Raw genomic sequence first — 17,614 nt, 5'->3', positions numbered from 1 at the left:
TGATTTTTTCTTTAGGGTATCACAATGCTGAAATCAAAGTATGGCTGGACTGAGGCTCTGAGAGGAAAATCTGCTTCAAAGTTAATTCTTTTTGCAGAATTCGGCTCCTAGTGGTTGTAGGCTGATGGCCATTTTTTCTTTGTCAGCTGTCAGCCAGGGATGCTCTCAGGAACTAGAAGCTGCTGGCATTGGCTACATGGCTACCTCCATCTTCGAGCAGCAATGGTGCATCAAATCCTTCTTGTGTTCTGAATCTCTGAACTTCTATGAGCGGCCAGAGAAAACTCTTTATTTATAAAAAAGCTCTTATGGCACCCTCAGATAGTCTTCCAATTTTAAAGTCAGCTGTGCCATGTAATGTAATCTAAGCACGAGAATAAAATGTGTACTATTTGCAGTTCCAAGGATTATGCAACACTATGTGTGAGAAATAACATCCCTGTTCCATTAAATTTTCTTTGCACCTTTGTTAAAGTCAATGAGCCATATTTGCATATGGGTCTGTTTCTGGACTCTCTTCTGTTTGATTGATCTACGCATCTATCCCTTTGAGGATACCACATTTCTTGGTATGGCAGTTTTATAGAAAGTCTTAAAATTAAGCAGTGTGAGTCCTACAATTTAATTCTTCTTTTTAAAATTAGATTTAGTTATTCTAGTTCTTTTGCTTTTCTTTATAAATTTAAAAATCAGTTTGTCTCTATCTACAAAGTATCTAGCTGGATTTTGATTAGAATTGCATTAAAGTTATGGATCAATTCATGGAGAATTTATATTTTAATTATATTGAGTTTTTCAACTCACGAACACAGTATGTCTCTCCATTTATTTAGGTCTTTCTTGATTTCTTTCATTGGCATTTTGTAATTTTCAATATTCAGATCCTGCATGTGGTTTGTTAGTCCCATATATTTAAAAAATTTTGCAGCTATTGTTAGTATTTTTAAAAATAATTTCCAGTTGTTCAGTTATAAGATATAGATGTTCTTTGGAATTTTGAGGATTGACCTTATATCCAAGAACCTAGTTAAACTTATTATTTCTAGAAGGTTGTGGTTTTTTTTTTTTTTTGATATTTTACTTGGTTCTACATAGACAATTATACTGTCTGCAAATTGGGCAATTATATTTCTTCCCTTCTAATCTATATGACTCTTATAGATTTTTCTTGCTTTACTGCACTGGTTAGGATTACCAGTACAATGTTGAATAGAAGTGGTGAGTGGACATCCTTGTCTCATTCCTGATATTAGGAAGAAAGCATTCGGTTTTTCATCATTAAATATGATGTTAGCTTTGGATTTTTGTGGTTTACCTTTACTAGTTTAAGAATGTTTTCTTCTACTTCTAAGTTTGCTAAAAGTTTTTAAAAATCATAAATGAAAATTGCTTTTTGTCAGATGCTTTGCCTGCATCAAGTGATATGATCATGTTTTTCTTTGACCTGTTAATATGGTATATTTCATTGATTGGTATTTGAATATTGGACCAGTCTTGCATTCCTGAGATCAATTGCACGTAGTTGTGGTTTTTAGTCTTTTTATATATTGTTGGATTTGATTTGCTAATATTTTGTTGAGGATCTTTTCATCTATGCTCATGAAAAATATTGGTTTGAGTGTGGTTGTCTGTGAGGTTGTTGTCTGACTTTGGTATTTGGATAATGCTGGCCTCTTAAACTGAGTTGGAAAATGTTCCTTTCTCTTCTATTTTTTTGAAGAGATTGTTTAGAATTATTATTATATCTTCTTTCAGAGAAAAGTTTACCAGAGAAACTATCTGGGCCTCTAGTTTTCTTTCTTGGAAGGTTTTGACTATAAATTCTATTTTTTTAAAATAGATATAGGATGATTTAATTTATTTCTTCTTGAATGGCTTTTGGCAGTTTGTCAAGGATTGTTACATTTTATCCATTTTGTTGGATTTATGTTCATAGAAGTGTTCATAGTATTCACTGATAATCCTCTTAATGTCTCTAATGTCTGTCATGACATTTCCTTTTTATTTTTTGATATTGGTGATTTTGAGTTTTTTTTTTTAGTCAGTCAGTCTGGCTAGAAATTTATCAATTTTGTTGATCTCATTTTTTTTTTAAAGCAAGTCTGCTGAAGAAAATTCCATTTCCAGGTTTGTACAAATTGGATAATTTCCAATAATCTATCTTCAAGTTCACTGACTCTTTCATCTCTCATTCTTTATTTGGTTGTTGACTCAATTCAGTGAATGTTTTATTTTAGTTATTGCATTTTCAGTTCTAAAATTTCCATTTATTTCTTTTTTTGTAATTTCTATTTCTCTGCTGAGTTTTTTCATTTTTCCATTTGTTTCCATTCTGTTTGCTCAATTCCAACATCTGTGTCATCTTGGGGTTAGTATCTATTGATTGTCTTTTTCCTGTGTGAGATACTAATATTTTCCTGGTTTTCATATGCTGAGTAATTTTGGATTTATCCTGGAAATTTTGAGTATTATGTTAAGTGACTCTGGATCTGGATATGTTAAGTGACATGAGATTCTCCTATGAAGAATGTTGATATTTTGTTTTATCAGGCAGTCAACCACATTAGGTCCATTGTGCAAGTTCTTACTGGCTTTCTATTGCCTGTGGTTCCAACGTCAGTTCGGTTTCGAAGTCTGTAGCACCACTCAGATCTGTCCTGCATGTATCCAGTCTGGGATTTGAGTGATGATATGCCTTGTAGTTCATTTCTCAAAGTCTTTGGTGTGCTATTTAGGGTCAGATACATGCATGCCCTACTTAGGGGTGAGCCCAGAAGTTTATACATGACTTCACTGGATCACTTTTTTGCTCTCTCTCCACTTCATAATTTCTTCCACATTTTCTGACTTCCTAAAAGCCCAGGGATTTAGTTTCCTTACACTGCTACATTTCCCATGATTTTCCCATAATATTGCACCTGCTTCCAATGTCAACTATTGAAAGGATTAAGAAAGAAAAGAAATGGAACAAAAATTCTTCTCAAGGTCTTAGGACCTCAGTTCCTCTGGTTGGAATTTTAGGGATATGCCCAAATGTTGCTGCCATCATCACCACTGCTGCCTTAGGATTGCATCATTCTGGTCTTTAAACTGCCTTTGAGTCCAGGTCAAGAGATTATAGAGAGAAAAAAATTGGAAATTCACTGCTGGTTTGGTAGTACTCTGAATTCTGGTTTCCTTCCCCAATCTGTCTGCTACCATTTACTTTTTTTTTTTAAAGGAGAACTTTACACATAATTAATCACTAGAAGAAAGCCAAGTGTATTTATTTCCAATCTTTTTTTTTCTTTTTAAAAATTAAATTATTGGGGTGACATTGGTTAATAAAATCAAATAGGTTTCAGGTGTACAATTCAGTAATATATCATATGTATATTGCATTGTGTGGTCACCATTTACTTTTAAGAGTCCTTCAATAACTGCTACATGTTTTCTGTATAGGCTTTTGGTTACAGTGGAAGAGATTTGGGGAAGTAAATATACTTTGTTCATCTTGACCAGAAGTAGAAACCCCTTCACAGCCTTTTACCTAAAATAAAGATACAACTATTACTAAAGTGAGGCTCCTATATTGGATCATACTATATGATAACAGGCTAATAAATTATCTTCAATAGAGCAGAATGCTCATTGTTTGGTAAACTTAATACATGGGTGAAGCTTATTATTATTGATGCTCTCAAGATCATGTTGGAGAAGATAAATAAGAACATGGCTAGTGAAGGATAGCTGGTAGTTGTAAAGATAAAGACTATTATCTCTGGAACTAGGAAGATTCTATACACAGAAAGAAAGCATATTAAAGAGCCCAGATGGCATTGCAAGCAAATTTATGAGCTGCTGATTCATAATACTGGTTATAAACTGAGGATATTTTTAGATCAATAGAGTATATTCATTCAATATCTCTAACAGACTATGTCAAACTAGACTGATTTTAGAAATAAATATTTTGAGTTATGAAACATTTTTTAAGAAAAAACCTATGGAAAAATAGAACAATTTTAAATGGGATTAGAGTTAGGGAATATAAAGTATAAATCTACTTTCAAATGAGTAAATTGGTTTTCTATGTTTCATGATAGAGGGTATTTCTCAGGCCTGCCAACTAATACAAATTGATACAAAATATACAAATTTGTACAAAATCGATGTAAAATAATAAAATTGATATAAATTGATGAAATGGTGCTAATTAAATATCACAAAAGATCTTAAGTAAAGAGTATATTAAGAAGGAAATAGAAACATGTTCTAGAAAGAATCTGAGCTCTGGATAAATAAAATACTTTTTGCAAGCATTTTTCTTTAAGAGGTTTATAATTTTGAATGCAGAAATAGTAGCTGCCTATAAGATTGATGAATCTAGTTATTACATAAAATGAACTGAGCTCTCCAGAGACTAGCATTTCTTTCTATTTTTCATGTAAGCCATACTTTCACAAATGCAATGAATTAATAACACTGTGTGTGTGTGTGTGTGTGTGTGTGTGTGTGTGTGTGTGTGTGTGTGTGCCACAGGCAATAAAAGAGTGTTTGGCAAGAAAATGCTCATAAGGCTCATAGTTGTTCACTTGGGTATTGTTATAGCAACATTTGTTGAGCACTTACTGTGTGCCCTAAATTCTTTATACATGCAACACTTAATCCTTATGACAATATAAAGAAGTAGTTATTATTATTCTAATTTTACAAATAAGAAAATCGACATAGAGAGGTCAAATTTATTAAAGTTAACACAACTAGTAAGAGAAGGAGGAGAGTTGGGACCCACGCCATCCACCTCCAAAGTATGTATGATGATTTACTATATTAATATTCCAATGAAGCAAATTATTAAACATGCATGAGACTTTGGGTACAAGAAGAGAAATTACATAGAACACAGCTAGATATTGAGGGAACTTAATTAAATGTATTCCTCCATTATATTATATTGACATTACATTAAATTGACATTTCCTCACCTCAGTAATAAAGTCTGTAAGCAGGTATATTTAACTCTGCTATTGTTTAAGATTTTAAAATATTACCTCTTCATTTAAAAATTTAAAAATTTTATTTAAAAATAAAAATATTACTTCTGCATACATTCCTATGATGGCTGTTATTAAAACTTTGTAGCTAGTGGGTATACATGATAAAGAAAACATTCTAGGATGGCATATAATGGGGAAGGGTCATAAACCAAAATTAGAGTTTAAATATTTAAATAAAATAATTATAACAGAGATAGTGCACTAACTAAAAGTTATTCACTCTGCAATGAACACAGGCCAGCATGTGCAATTTTTTTGTTTGTTTGATTTGTGAAAGAAGCCAACAGCAGGCTGACTTAGGATTCTAAATAGGGTTGGGAGAAGAGCATTAGGATGACAAAATTTTGTAATTTCAAATTCTTATTGAGGAAGACAAGCTTCCATGCTTGACTACTTTGGACCAGGGCTGGTCTTGTTTACCTTAAACTGTTTTAGGTCAAAGAGAAAAGCTGCACCAAAAAATTTCTGTGCTGCATTAGCAAGTCAATACAATCACTCATGATGGATGAAGATTTCCTGTGCTTGTTTCTAACAGGGCTGTCTTGGTTATAAAAATACATCTCTTTTTTCCCTAGAGGATTTGTTAATCAAGGTAGATTGCAGGCATCAGGAATAGCTCATTTATTTAGGGTGGCAGAAGAATGCACTAGTTGAGCATGCAGGCCTTGGGCTGAGGCTGCCTCGGCTGGAGTTTGACTCTGCAGCCCAACAGTGGTGTGATCCTTGGCCACTTTGCCAGGCCTCACCCACCCTAGAAAGTAGCTACTATTATGATTCCCATTTTATAGATTGGAAGCTGAGTCATAGGAAAATTATATGCCTTGCATTTTATTATCTAATGTATAGCACAGAGTTAGTACTCAATAAAAGCTGGCTAATACTTTTGGAGATGTTAGAAACCAAAATCTGGAAGCTATAAAAATCATTGTGCTAAGGGCACTTTCTAATGCCATCAGAATACCGGTTCTGTTTTGCTCTGGTGTACAAGGCTTTCTGCATTGTTGTTCAGATATCTTCAAGAGATGGTCAGCATTCCTATCTGTGGGAACCCAGGAAAGATTTGCACTGTGGTATGGGGTCCATTCTCATTTGTTTTGTTAGCTCCATGTGGTGCCCTACCCTAAGCCAAGGATGGGTTACCACCTCAAATTAATTACCACTGCCAGAGAGCTCTGCCCTTTTGGTTTTTGAGGTTTATTTACAAGCATATGTGATCATTTGGTGGATTATCCTGTTAACTGGCCTCTATAGGACAAAGCTTGACATCTTTGATCTCTTCTGTTTCCTGGCTCACAGCAGATCTCTTAGACACTGAAGGTTAGGTTTTCCTCACCACCAGTATTAAAGTATTCTACAGAAGAGAGGAGATCTGGAATCCTAATCAAAAAACCATTCTACTGTTTTTCACATGAATACCTCCAAGATAATACTAGAGGAGTCTCCTCTTTTTCTCTAGAATTTTGAGAAACAAGTCTGTGATTTATTTCAAATGCTGCATTAAAAATATTTTATTATTTTTTAAAAGAAAATAAAAAAGCTTTAGGATGAGAAGTTTGAGTATGGTTAAGAAAATTTTTATTTAATGAAGAATTTGTTTAATATGTAAAGAACTTTCTGACTTTTTCTAAGTACAGCACCACTGCTGTTTTAAAGTCATTTCTATCAAAGTGCAATTTCTATTGATACTATTAATTTTTACCTTATATAAAATACTTTATCTTCATTCTACTGTGGTAGTTTGTGGCTGAGTGGCAAATTTTATAGGGACAAAAAACAACTCAGGTTTTTAGTAAACAACTCAAGTTTGCATACATAATAATTTAAGAGAAAAAATACAGAATGTAAAAAACCAAAGCAATGTAAAGTGTATAAATAAATCACATACCAAGTGAGGATGTTTGAGTTTATTCAATATTACATTTGCATTCATGCCTCTTGGGTTTCTCCCATTTGTGTTATTTTATTAAAACTCCAATTTACTTTTATTTTGGTATCTTATGGAGAGTCTGATATGAAAGTTGATTAATGAAACATTGCTCTGTAAACAAGTAAAACCTTGCTAAATATAACCTAAAAGAGAGACAACTATCATTTAAAAGCTATAATGGAATTGAGAATTTCTTTGATAACATTATAAGCCATGACAGAGAAATGAAGCATATGATAGTATCACTATGACATGGTTGAGCCAAATTTATGCCACACTTGTGTGTTCGTTTGTACACACACTAGCTTGTTCTTTTATGCTAACTGTATTATGTTCTATTTCCCTCCCATTAATCAATGAGCAGTGGCTCTTCCTCCTCGAGTTAGCCCCTGCCTTCCTCTAAGTATAGGTACTAAGGAGTTTAAGTTGAAGACTCAGGTGTGCCTGGCCCTGGGCAACCCTGATCAAATCTGGTGGTATTTAACATTAGCCCGATCTCTACTTGGAGTTAGGGAGTCTAAACCAGTAGTTCTCAAGGTGTGGTTCCAGAACCAGCAATATCAGCATTGCCTGGAATGTGGTAGAAATGCACATTCTTAGGCTCTGACACAGATGTACTAGATCAAAAACTTGGGTAGGGGCCCAGCATTCTGGGGTTAATGAGCCCTCCAGGTGGTTCTGCTGCTCACTCAATTTGAGAGCCATTGGTTTTAACTTGGTCTTCTTGCCTGTATCCTGTCTACCTGAATTGGCTTCCTGGGTACTCCTGTATCTATGAACTTCAGTTTTTTTCCTCTGATTTCCTCATGACTGGGTCTCTGTTCTCTCTTATTGGATTACTTCCCTAATTTCAGATTAACACTCTAGTTCCCAGCTGAGATTTCCACTTTGCCTGTTAGGCTGAAGCCCTGTCAGTTCCTTTCCCTAAATATAAGCCCTGTCTTTTTTCCTCTCCCATCCTGGCTGGTGGCCAAGTCTGGCATTGAATCAATTGTATTAGGAGCTAGTTCCCACTGGGCAGCTCCATGACCTGGAAACCCTATGTTGTGCCCCAAGCTGGGCATAATAACACTGTCTAAATTGACCTCTAGGCCTCTCTCCTGTGGGTGCTACGGTTGACAACACTATCTTTCCTAATTAAGCCCTGTCCTATAACTTGGATAATTGTTCTAACCTGCCTAGAACCCCATTGATATAATCCTCTCTCCCTGCTGACCTGGATATTAAGAGACTATATAAGCTATGTCATCTATTTGAAGTCCATGGATAACTTTGGAAATCACTATAGGAGAATTAGGTAAACACTTTATGATAAAACATGTTACTGATTTCGGGACAATCTCTTCAGAGTAAAGAAAGGTAACAGTAGAAAATGTTACATTTGTATCTAAGAAAATGTTGACATCACTATTTTCTGAACATTTTAATCTACTTTATAGGATATTTGATACTTATGGGGATTGGTATCCTCTAACTTTTATTTTCAAAGCCCTAATTTTTCCATGGATGAATCTACTTACTGAATTTTATTTTCCAGAAACCCGAACATACAAGTGTCTTACTAATAGTTTACTGCGGATCCAGTGCTGTAGAGTTTGATGTAATATGTGTGCTTATCCATAGAAGCCTACCGGTAGCCACCACTGTGAAATAAATTGCAGGTCACGTTTATATGCCTAGAAAATAATTCAGCGAGCATTTCATAACACTCTCCATTCATCTTTGGTCAAAGCTCTTTTTATGTGTTTAGCCAATATGCATAGTACTTCACAAGGTCCTTTTTTCCTTGAATTTGGTTTAATACATAGCCACTTGGCCCAGTTTAGGCATAAGCTTTCTTATACTAAACTTTCTGCTTCTGCTTCCTCTTTGGTAAATGCATAGAAAATGATCAGTATATACTTAACAAAAGCAATTTACATTTGTGGTTATATCCATTTCATTTTTCACATAGCAATTACTTATTCAATTCTACTATGTGCCAGGCACTATATTGGTGCTGGAATTACAGAGCCCTTGCCTGTAAGAGTCTTCTTGGAGGTTCTTTTCCAGTCAGATGGATCCTTTCCTGTCAGATATAGGTATGAATTTGCCTTACCAAGAATGGGCAGGGATCAGAGAGGGACTGTGTGATTGATCAAGATGTATGGCTTTGAGAAATAAAATATGATTTACCTGAAGTACTGTTACATTCTGGAATATGAAAATGAGGATGCAGGTCAAAGAAATAAATAAAGATAACAGTTAAAAATAGATTTACCAGTTTTCACAATTGACACAATCTACCCATTTTTGCACTACCTGCAACTTCAGGTTTATAGCAATCTTCCAGGCACTGCTAGTTGGAGGGCCCCTGACTGAAGCCTTGACTCCCTTCTGCTGTGAAAAACTGCCTAACTCCTATCTATAGCAACCCTCTGGCTAAGTATATGGCTCACTAATCAAGTATGTTTAACCATTTCCCATGTCCCTGGTTCTATCTTAAGTGCTGTGAGAAATTAAAAACAAAACAAATTCATTTTCCTTCGTATTATAGTTTTTTCTGTATATTTCTCTATTGGATTTTGAGTGTCTTGAGGACAAGATCTGTGCCTTACTCTTTTTTGTAAACTCCATAATATATCACAATATGCACAATAAACAGTGTTGAATGAAGGATATAGGAACAGACTGTAAACAGACATAGCCCTGAGATTTCTAGGACTCTTGGAAAAGCCAATTAAGTTGGTGATATGTCATATCATTTCACCTTATGAATGCAGGTCAACTTTACCCTAGGGAAAGTCAGTGCACAGACCTGCCATTGTACTCTCGACAAACACCAGAAATGGAACAGTGCAGCCATGCCTCATCATGATTTCCTTGGTTAAACAGTGCCACTCACCTGATCTGAAGCCAAGTCAGCATGGGAGTCGTCCCTCCTCCAAACACCCAGACTGTGAAGAACACGAGCAGCAACGTGGTGGTGAACATCATCTGTTTGGGCTGAGATTCTGTGTCCCGAATAGCTAAGGCAAATGCTATTGCTCCTCTCAGACCTTACAAGGAAAACCAAACAACAACAGCAAAAAACAAAAAAAATTAAAGGGAATGAACATTTGCACTAGTCTCATTCTCATTTAATTGAATTTTATCTTTACAATTTGCTAATAAACACAATTACTTTTTTAAATTAAACTTTTATTTTGATATAATTGTAGATTCACAGGTAGTTGTAAGAAATAATAGACTTACTGTGTGCCTTTTCCCCTCAAAGATAATATCTTGCAAACTCTAGTGCAATATCACAATCAGGATTTTGACATTGATAGAGTCAAGTTATAGTACATTCCCAACACCAAAAAGATCTCTCATGTCACCCGTTTATAACCACATTTCCTTTCCTCCTACACAACTCCCTCCTTAATTTCTGGCAACCAGTAATCAATTTTCTATTTTTATAATTTTGCCATTTTAAGAATGTTATATAAATGAAATCATGAAGTATGTAGACCTCCGAACTAGCTTTTTTCACCCAGCATAATTCTCTGGATATTCATCCAGGGTTGCTAAATATATCAATAGGTTGCTCTTTTTTTTATTACTGAGTGGTATTCCATGGTATAGATGTTCCACAGTTTATTAAACCATCCATTGAAAGACATCTGGGCTGTTTCTAGTTTGGGGCTATTACAGATAAGGCTGCCGTGTGTGTGAGCATAAGTTTTCATTTCTCTGATATAAATTCCTAGGACTATAATCACTGAGGCGTATAGTATTTATATATTTTTAAAATAAATTACTACTGTTTTTCAGAGTGGCTGTACCATTTTACATTCCCCCCAGCGATATATATCATCCAGTTTCTCTGCATGCTCACCAGCATTTAGGGTTGTCACAATTTTTTTTTTTTAGTTTAGTCATTCTGATAGGTGTGTGGTAATAGCTTATTGGGGTTTTAATTTGCATTTTCCTAATGATGAATGGTGTTGAACAATTTTTAATGTGCTTATTTGTTATCTTTATACCTTCTTGGGTGAAATGTCTCTTTGTGTCTTTATATCATTTTTTTCTTTTTAAATTTTTTTTTAGATTTATTGAGATGATATTGGGTAATAAGATTATATGGGTCTCAAGTATACAATTTAATAATGCATCATTTGTATATCTCATTGTGTGTTTACCACCCAAAGTCTAATCTTCTATCACCATATATTTGACCCCCTTTTCCCTTATCTACCTCCCCTTCTCTCCCCTTTCCTTCTGGTAACCACTAAACTATTGTCTGTGTCTATGAGTTTTTATTTGTTTGTATTTTTTGTATTCTAATATAATTGTTGAGTTTTGAGAGTTCTTTAAATATTCTAGACAACAGTCTTTTGTTAGATGCAAATATTTCCTCCCACTTTGTAGCTTTTAATTGATGAAGTCTAATCTGTTGATTTTTTCTTTTATAAATCATGTGTTTGAAATCAAGTCTAAGATTTGCTTAAGTCTATGTCTCAAAGATTTTCTCCTATGTTTAATTATTTTTTTCTAAAAGTTGTATAGATTTACATTTTACATTTAAATCCATGATCATTTTGAATTAATTTTCCTATAATGTATGAGGTTTATATTGAGGTTCATTTTTTTTCACTTGTGGATGTTTAATTGTGCCTTTGTCAAAAATCAGTTGGGTGTATTGTGTGGCTCTATTTCTGGGTCCTCTATTGTTCCATTTATCTATGTATCTGTCCCTCTTCTAATAACACCCTGTCTTGATTACTGTAGATATATAATAGGCCTTAATATTGAGTAGACACATTCTTGTATTTCATTTTCAAAATTATTTAACTATTCTAGATCTTTTGCTTTTCTATAAAATTTTATAATAATATTATCTACATCTAAAAATATTTTGGACACATTTGTTCTTAGAAAATCAAGTGTTTCAGATGATAATGAAAAGCAAGCTTATAGACCACTGAAACTTAATAAATAAATTGGAGAATTAATTACTCCAGCATTGGAGAATTAATTACTCCAGCCCGAGTAAATACTTTTATAAAGTCTATAATTTAAACTAGCCTATTAAAACCTATTATTTTTCCTGTTTTATTTTTCTTCTTTAAGGACAATATGCTAATTCAATTTTATGGATCAATGTTAAATATATTTGCAAGGAGAGGTATTAAAGATGAAATGCCAAAATTTCAAACCAAAGTGTGACAGCATTAATAAAAACAGAGATGTAGACTTTGAAGAAGAGTAAATAAAAGTACAAGCAGTAAAGCAAAAAATTAAGTGGAAGGTCTCTCTTGGGTAACACAAAACTTGCAAAACATTTATGGGCCCTGTTGTATCAGGTAACAGGACAAATAAACACTTGTAATGGCAGCAAGTATAAGTCAAAGAGAGAGTGATTTGGTTATTTTTATAGGAAGGTTTAAATCACATACATAAAATTTTAGTGGTCTATTTTTTATAATATTTACTATATCATCTAGATTTCTAAATGGCAAAATATTTAATCATACATTCAAACAATTTTAAAAATCAGATACAGGATAGGATGAGGAAAACTATATGTAGCCTGGTTTTTATCCTTGGGTTCCCAACTTAGAATATAATGCTCATTTCTTATCTCCATGCTGAGAATATATAAGAGACAAGTGACATAACACAAGATCCAGAGTATTAGACTAGAGAGTCTTGATATATTTTGCCTGACACAAGAAAGTCTCAGAAAGAGAGAGGAACATGCATTCCGATTATAAAATACCTTCAAGGAACAAAATGTAATAGAGGAAGAAAATTATTCTAAATTTCCATGTAGACAAGAAAATGGCCTGAAGATAAAGAAGATAACATTTGAAGTAGATATTAATAAAAAGTTCTTATACATCAGAAATTATGAACACTTTAGATAGCTGCACTCAAAAGTCTCCCACAATAGATGCTCATGCATTCAGACCAAACTGAGGACAAGAAAGGAGGGTATTAATAACCTTTGATACTGGGGAATATTTTAATAACGTTCTCTTCAGGAAATACAAATGGTATCATTAGGGAATGAGAACTCAAGGAAACAGTCTTAAAACAGACTTCTGTACCTGAGGATAGAATTTTCAGGTCAAGGTAAAGTTTCTAGCAGTATTTAATCATAGCACAAGACGAGATAGATGATGATCTTTTTATTTTCTCTTCAAGCTCACATTGTAGAATGTTCATAAAGGAGCATTACCCCAAATTAAGTGATATTAGAAGTATTAAATGATGAGACTGTAAGTATTTATTTTTATTTTATAGAATATTGTACGTGTGTTCTTTCATTTTTTGTAAGAACAAAAAGAATAGAGATTGGAAAAGTTAGAACTTGCTATATCATGCTTATTGTAAATTCTTTCGTGTTAAATATCAAAGACAAGGAAGAACACAATCATTTATTTTCCTAAATATGGTTAATAAAACATTGCTATTATATTAAACTAGCGTAACTGCTCTTAAATCTAAATTATCTATACATGAGTAGTTTTTGCTTAAAAAACATACTCAAAAGATATCTGTTATTCTGAATTCTAAAATATATATATCTTAGATATAAAACTCTCTATGTTTACAAGATGCAATGTAAAGATCTCTGGGGGAAAAAACAGTCAGCCAACTGCCTTGTACTTGTGGCAGGTTGAGAAATGTTGCCAACTAAGGTCAAATTCCAAAATATTAACAAGAGGATGCCTTCTACACATGATGACCACCTAAAAGTCACAGAATGTTTTGGGAGAAGGAGGTAATCTGTCTGTAGCCCTGGTCACATGTAGCACGTACGGCACATACCACATCTGAGATGGCCTGGAGGCATGGGAAACATGAAACTTAGGTGAAATTTCTAAGTAGACAAAGTAAAGCTAATTTAGAACTCTAGATAAGAACTATTGCCTGTGTTCCACTCATCCTTTATGATTTCAAAGTTATTTATCATGCATTTGGAGCTTAGACAATTGTCAAATCAATGGCCATTCCTTGCTTCATTCAATACGTTTGTGTTTTAATCAGCCATAACAAAGTACCACATGGGTGTCCATAACAAAATACCATAGTCTGTCTAGCTTCAACAACAGAGATTTATTTCTCACAGTTTAGGAGGTTAGGATGACCAAGATCAGGGTGCCAGCATGGTCAGGTTCTGGTGAGAGCTCTCTTCCTGGCTTGCAGAAAGCCATATTCTCACTGTGTGACAGCGAGCTCTGTTGTATCTCTTTTTATAAGAGCATTAATCCTATCTTAGGGATCCCACTCTTATAACTTCATCCTAACCTAATTATCTCCCAAAGACCCCATCTCCAAATACCATCACATGGGAGGTTAGGGCTTCAATATATGGATTTGGGAAGACATAATTCAGTTCATAATGGATTGTGCTGATTACCTGTCATGTGTAGATTCTGTGCCCACTTATTGTATCTTCTTAACACCAAGAGTTTGGGAAACAGAGGACTTTAGGATTAGCATAAATTACTTAGGCAACCAGCAAAATACTAGAAATAAAAACTTAATATTGACTTAGGAGTTTCTTTTAGCTAATTGCTATTTCCAAGAAACACACAGCATTCTGCTTAGAAACTCAAGAAATCCAGAACTCATTTTCAAATTTGTGTTTTGTTTTGTTTTATGAGTACTTTGGCCCTTTAGATTTACTTTTCTTTTTCTCTTTGTTTTGGCCAACTAATGGAAATAATTCTATACTTTTAGGGGTTGACGGACTATACCATTTCATTTTAGAAGGGTTTAGTTTCCAGAGATCTGATATATTTCAGATATTTAGTTGGAAAGTTAGCATCATCTAGGGAGAATAAAAGAATTACCTGCAATTAAATGTGATTTCATTTTAAAATGGTCTCTAAAGGATCTTTATGTTAATTATATTGATGTTCTATTCATAACAATAGAAGACTATTGAACCAAGGAAAGCTTTCTAGCAAGGACTCCTGCTGCAGAAAATGTGCAGCTTCCTGTTCATCTTTAAAGAATAAAAGTGAAACTTAATCTATTTTATACATTTGCAAATGTGTTCTGAAGGGGTAAAGGTAAGATACAGTTACATTTAAATCAAAGCAATATAAGTGATTTTTAATGAAGGCCAAGGCAATAGTTAAAAACTAAACATTTATTGAGTACTCACTATCTGCTACATATTATGGAAGACACAATAGGGGAATGCAACGATGAGGAAATTTGGGATCCTTTGTTCTAGGACTCATGGTTTTATAAAAATGACTCTCTTAAGCAGTAAGCTGTGATAAGGCATATTAGAGGTATACAGCATGCTTTGGATGTATAGTAGGATGAAGAAAAGATAAGATCACTAAACTTCATGAGGGCCCAAATCATGACCAGATGTGTATCGACAGATGTGTAATGTTTCAGGCATTGAAATTATTAGTGGGGTTAAAGAGGTCTTTGCATACATGGTTTTCTATATCTGAATCATATTCTCCCATCCAAATTCTCTCCAGTTCTTTCTCCTGTAACCCTCAACCAAAATTCACCTAATTTCAACTAGTCTTCAGAGCTCAACTGAGCCTCTGATTTCTTTATGAAGCCTTCTTTGAGGTCTGGTCCTGGTTTTGGCTAACTTATATTCCTGGTACAACTTGTGCTAGCCCTATCAGGGAATTTATGACATTCTATTGTAATTGGTTGGCTCTTTGTTTATCGACAACACCTAGAACAATGTCAAGAACATAATAGGTGCTCAAAACATATTTTTTGAAAAAATTAACAAATGGATGAATGTTCTGATTTTTCATAATTCCAGATTACAGATGGAAATGTGATTGACACTTTATAGTTTAATGAAATGGTTAAGTAATTGTTTCTTCAAGTTTAGCTTCTGCACTTTTCGTATTTGTTGAGACCCTGAAAGCCTTATATTGAGAGTCAAGAGACCTGAGATCCATTCTTAGGCTTGCTCCTAGCAGGTTGCATGATCATAAGCAGGTTGCCTCATCTGGGTCTGTGTCGTCTCATCGCTAAACAGAGGTTTTAAGATAAGACTTATGGTCTTTAACTAGAAGTACACATCAAAGTCAGCTGTGGAACTTAACTATATATGTAGTCATTGACACTAGTGTACTAACTCTGGAGATTTGGCTTTAGCAGAGGATGAGTTACATGATGGCTCAGTCTCCTCTTACTTCTCACTGTACTACCTTGGTCCAAGGTCCATTACCTCACACCTTGACTGGGCCTCTGACAGACACTCTGGTCTCTTGATCTCATAGTCTCTATCTTCTCCTTTCAGACTATCCATGTCCTTTTGAATAGTTTCCTCAAAACCTAGCTTTATAAGGTTATGATCTGACCCACCAACCATAAGTGGCTTCTGATACCACAGAAACCCTTCAATCAGAACCTCACCTCACTTTTCCCATTTGCCTTCTTTTTTCCATTGAGAATTTTTCATACCAACAACATAGTCTTCTCTCTTCCCCTAATAAGAGTTATCCTTACCTCTGTGCTATGATCCCACTGTTAACCCATTGTTTCACTTCTTTCTGCCTCTATTCCACCACCACAAATTTTCCCAGAAGACTCTAGTCCACATTGTTCTCTCTTTCTTAGAAATCTTATAAAACATATTGCTCATGCCACTTAATATCGTTTATGCCATTTAATGTATTATTAAATGATACTCTGAGATAAATCAGTAGCTTACCCTTAATTCTTAATCTTTTGAAACATTGGGATTACATCTTCCTTATAGAGTTTTTATATCTCTCATAGTACCCAAAACATAAAACTCAATAAATGCTTTTAAATCAAATGACTGCAGTGGTTTCAGACTCTCTAGATATGAGGAGATGATATTCATGTATTCATTCTTTTATTCATTTAGGCTCCAGGGGATAGCATTAACCAAGAATAGTCTCTGCCTAATTAAAGGAGCTTCCAGATTAGTTTGAAATTATACAAATAAGTAAAATGTGAGGCACTACCAAAGTAGGGTAAGAAGAGAATGTATTTATGTGAGGGGTAGAGTGGGAGTGTTTAGGTGGTCAGGAAAGTCACGTGACATTTAAGCAGAGCCTCTAATAGAATGGGGAAGGGGTCATGCAGGTATCTGAAAGAACAACATTTCAGGTTCCTGGAACAGCAAGGGCAAATGCCCTGAGGCAAAGATGTGCTGACATGTTTAAGTAGCAGCAAAGGGGCTGGTGTGGCTGGAATGAAATGAATATGGGTGGAGGGGGAGAAGAATGGAAGTAGATAATGCCAAAGCAGTAACAGAGCCAGATCATGTCGGGCTCTTGAATAGCAAGGCTTTTGAATTTTGAGATGGAAAGCTTTAGGAAATTTTGGAGCATGATCTGTTTTATGCTTAAAAAGATCACTCTAGTTCTGCTAAGAAAACATATTTCCAGGTTGGAGGTAGGAGATCAGTGAGAGGCTGCTGTGTTAGTCTGGACAAGAGGTGAAAGTGGATCAGAACAGGGTGGTACCATGGTAGATCCTGGAATAATGTCAAAGGTCAAAAATATTTGCTATTGGGTCAGAGGAGGGATATGAGAAGACAGAACTCCAAGAACTTATGTCCTGCATAACTGAAAGAATTGGGGAAAACTGTGGGAAGAGCATGTTTGGGTATATGGGGAGATCAAGGATTATGTTCTGGCCATGTGAAATC

At 34.6% G+C, this 17,614-nt stretch overlaps 1 protein-coding gene across 1 annotated transcript in view; it reads right to left on the bottom strand.

Annotated features, from left to right (window-relative positions):
* SLC9A9 (solute carrier family 9 member A9) overlaps positions 1-17,614 on the bottom strand; it is a 514,150-nt gene that overhangs the window by 163,094 nt on the left and 333,442 nt on the right. The window contains exon 12 of the mRNA XM_011364440.2: positions 9,851-10,004. Coding sequence (XP_011362742.1) covers positions 9,851-10,004 — 154 coding nt within the window. The remainder of the gene's footprint in view (positions 1-9,850; positions 10,005-17,614) is intronic.

This window comes from Pteropus vampyrus, unplaced genomic scaffold (genome assembly GCF_000151845.1).
Source record: "Pteropus vampyrus isolate Shadow unplaced genomic scaffold, Pvam_2.0 Scaffold97, whole genome shotgun sequence".
NCBI classification, from domain to species: domain Eukaryota; kingdom Metazoa; phylum Chordata; class Mammalia; order Chiroptera; family Pteropodidae; genus Pteropus; species Pteropus vampyrus.
The sequence above is the reverse complement of the archived record's forward strand: the minus strand, read 5'-3'. Positions and strand labels throughout refer to the sequence as shown.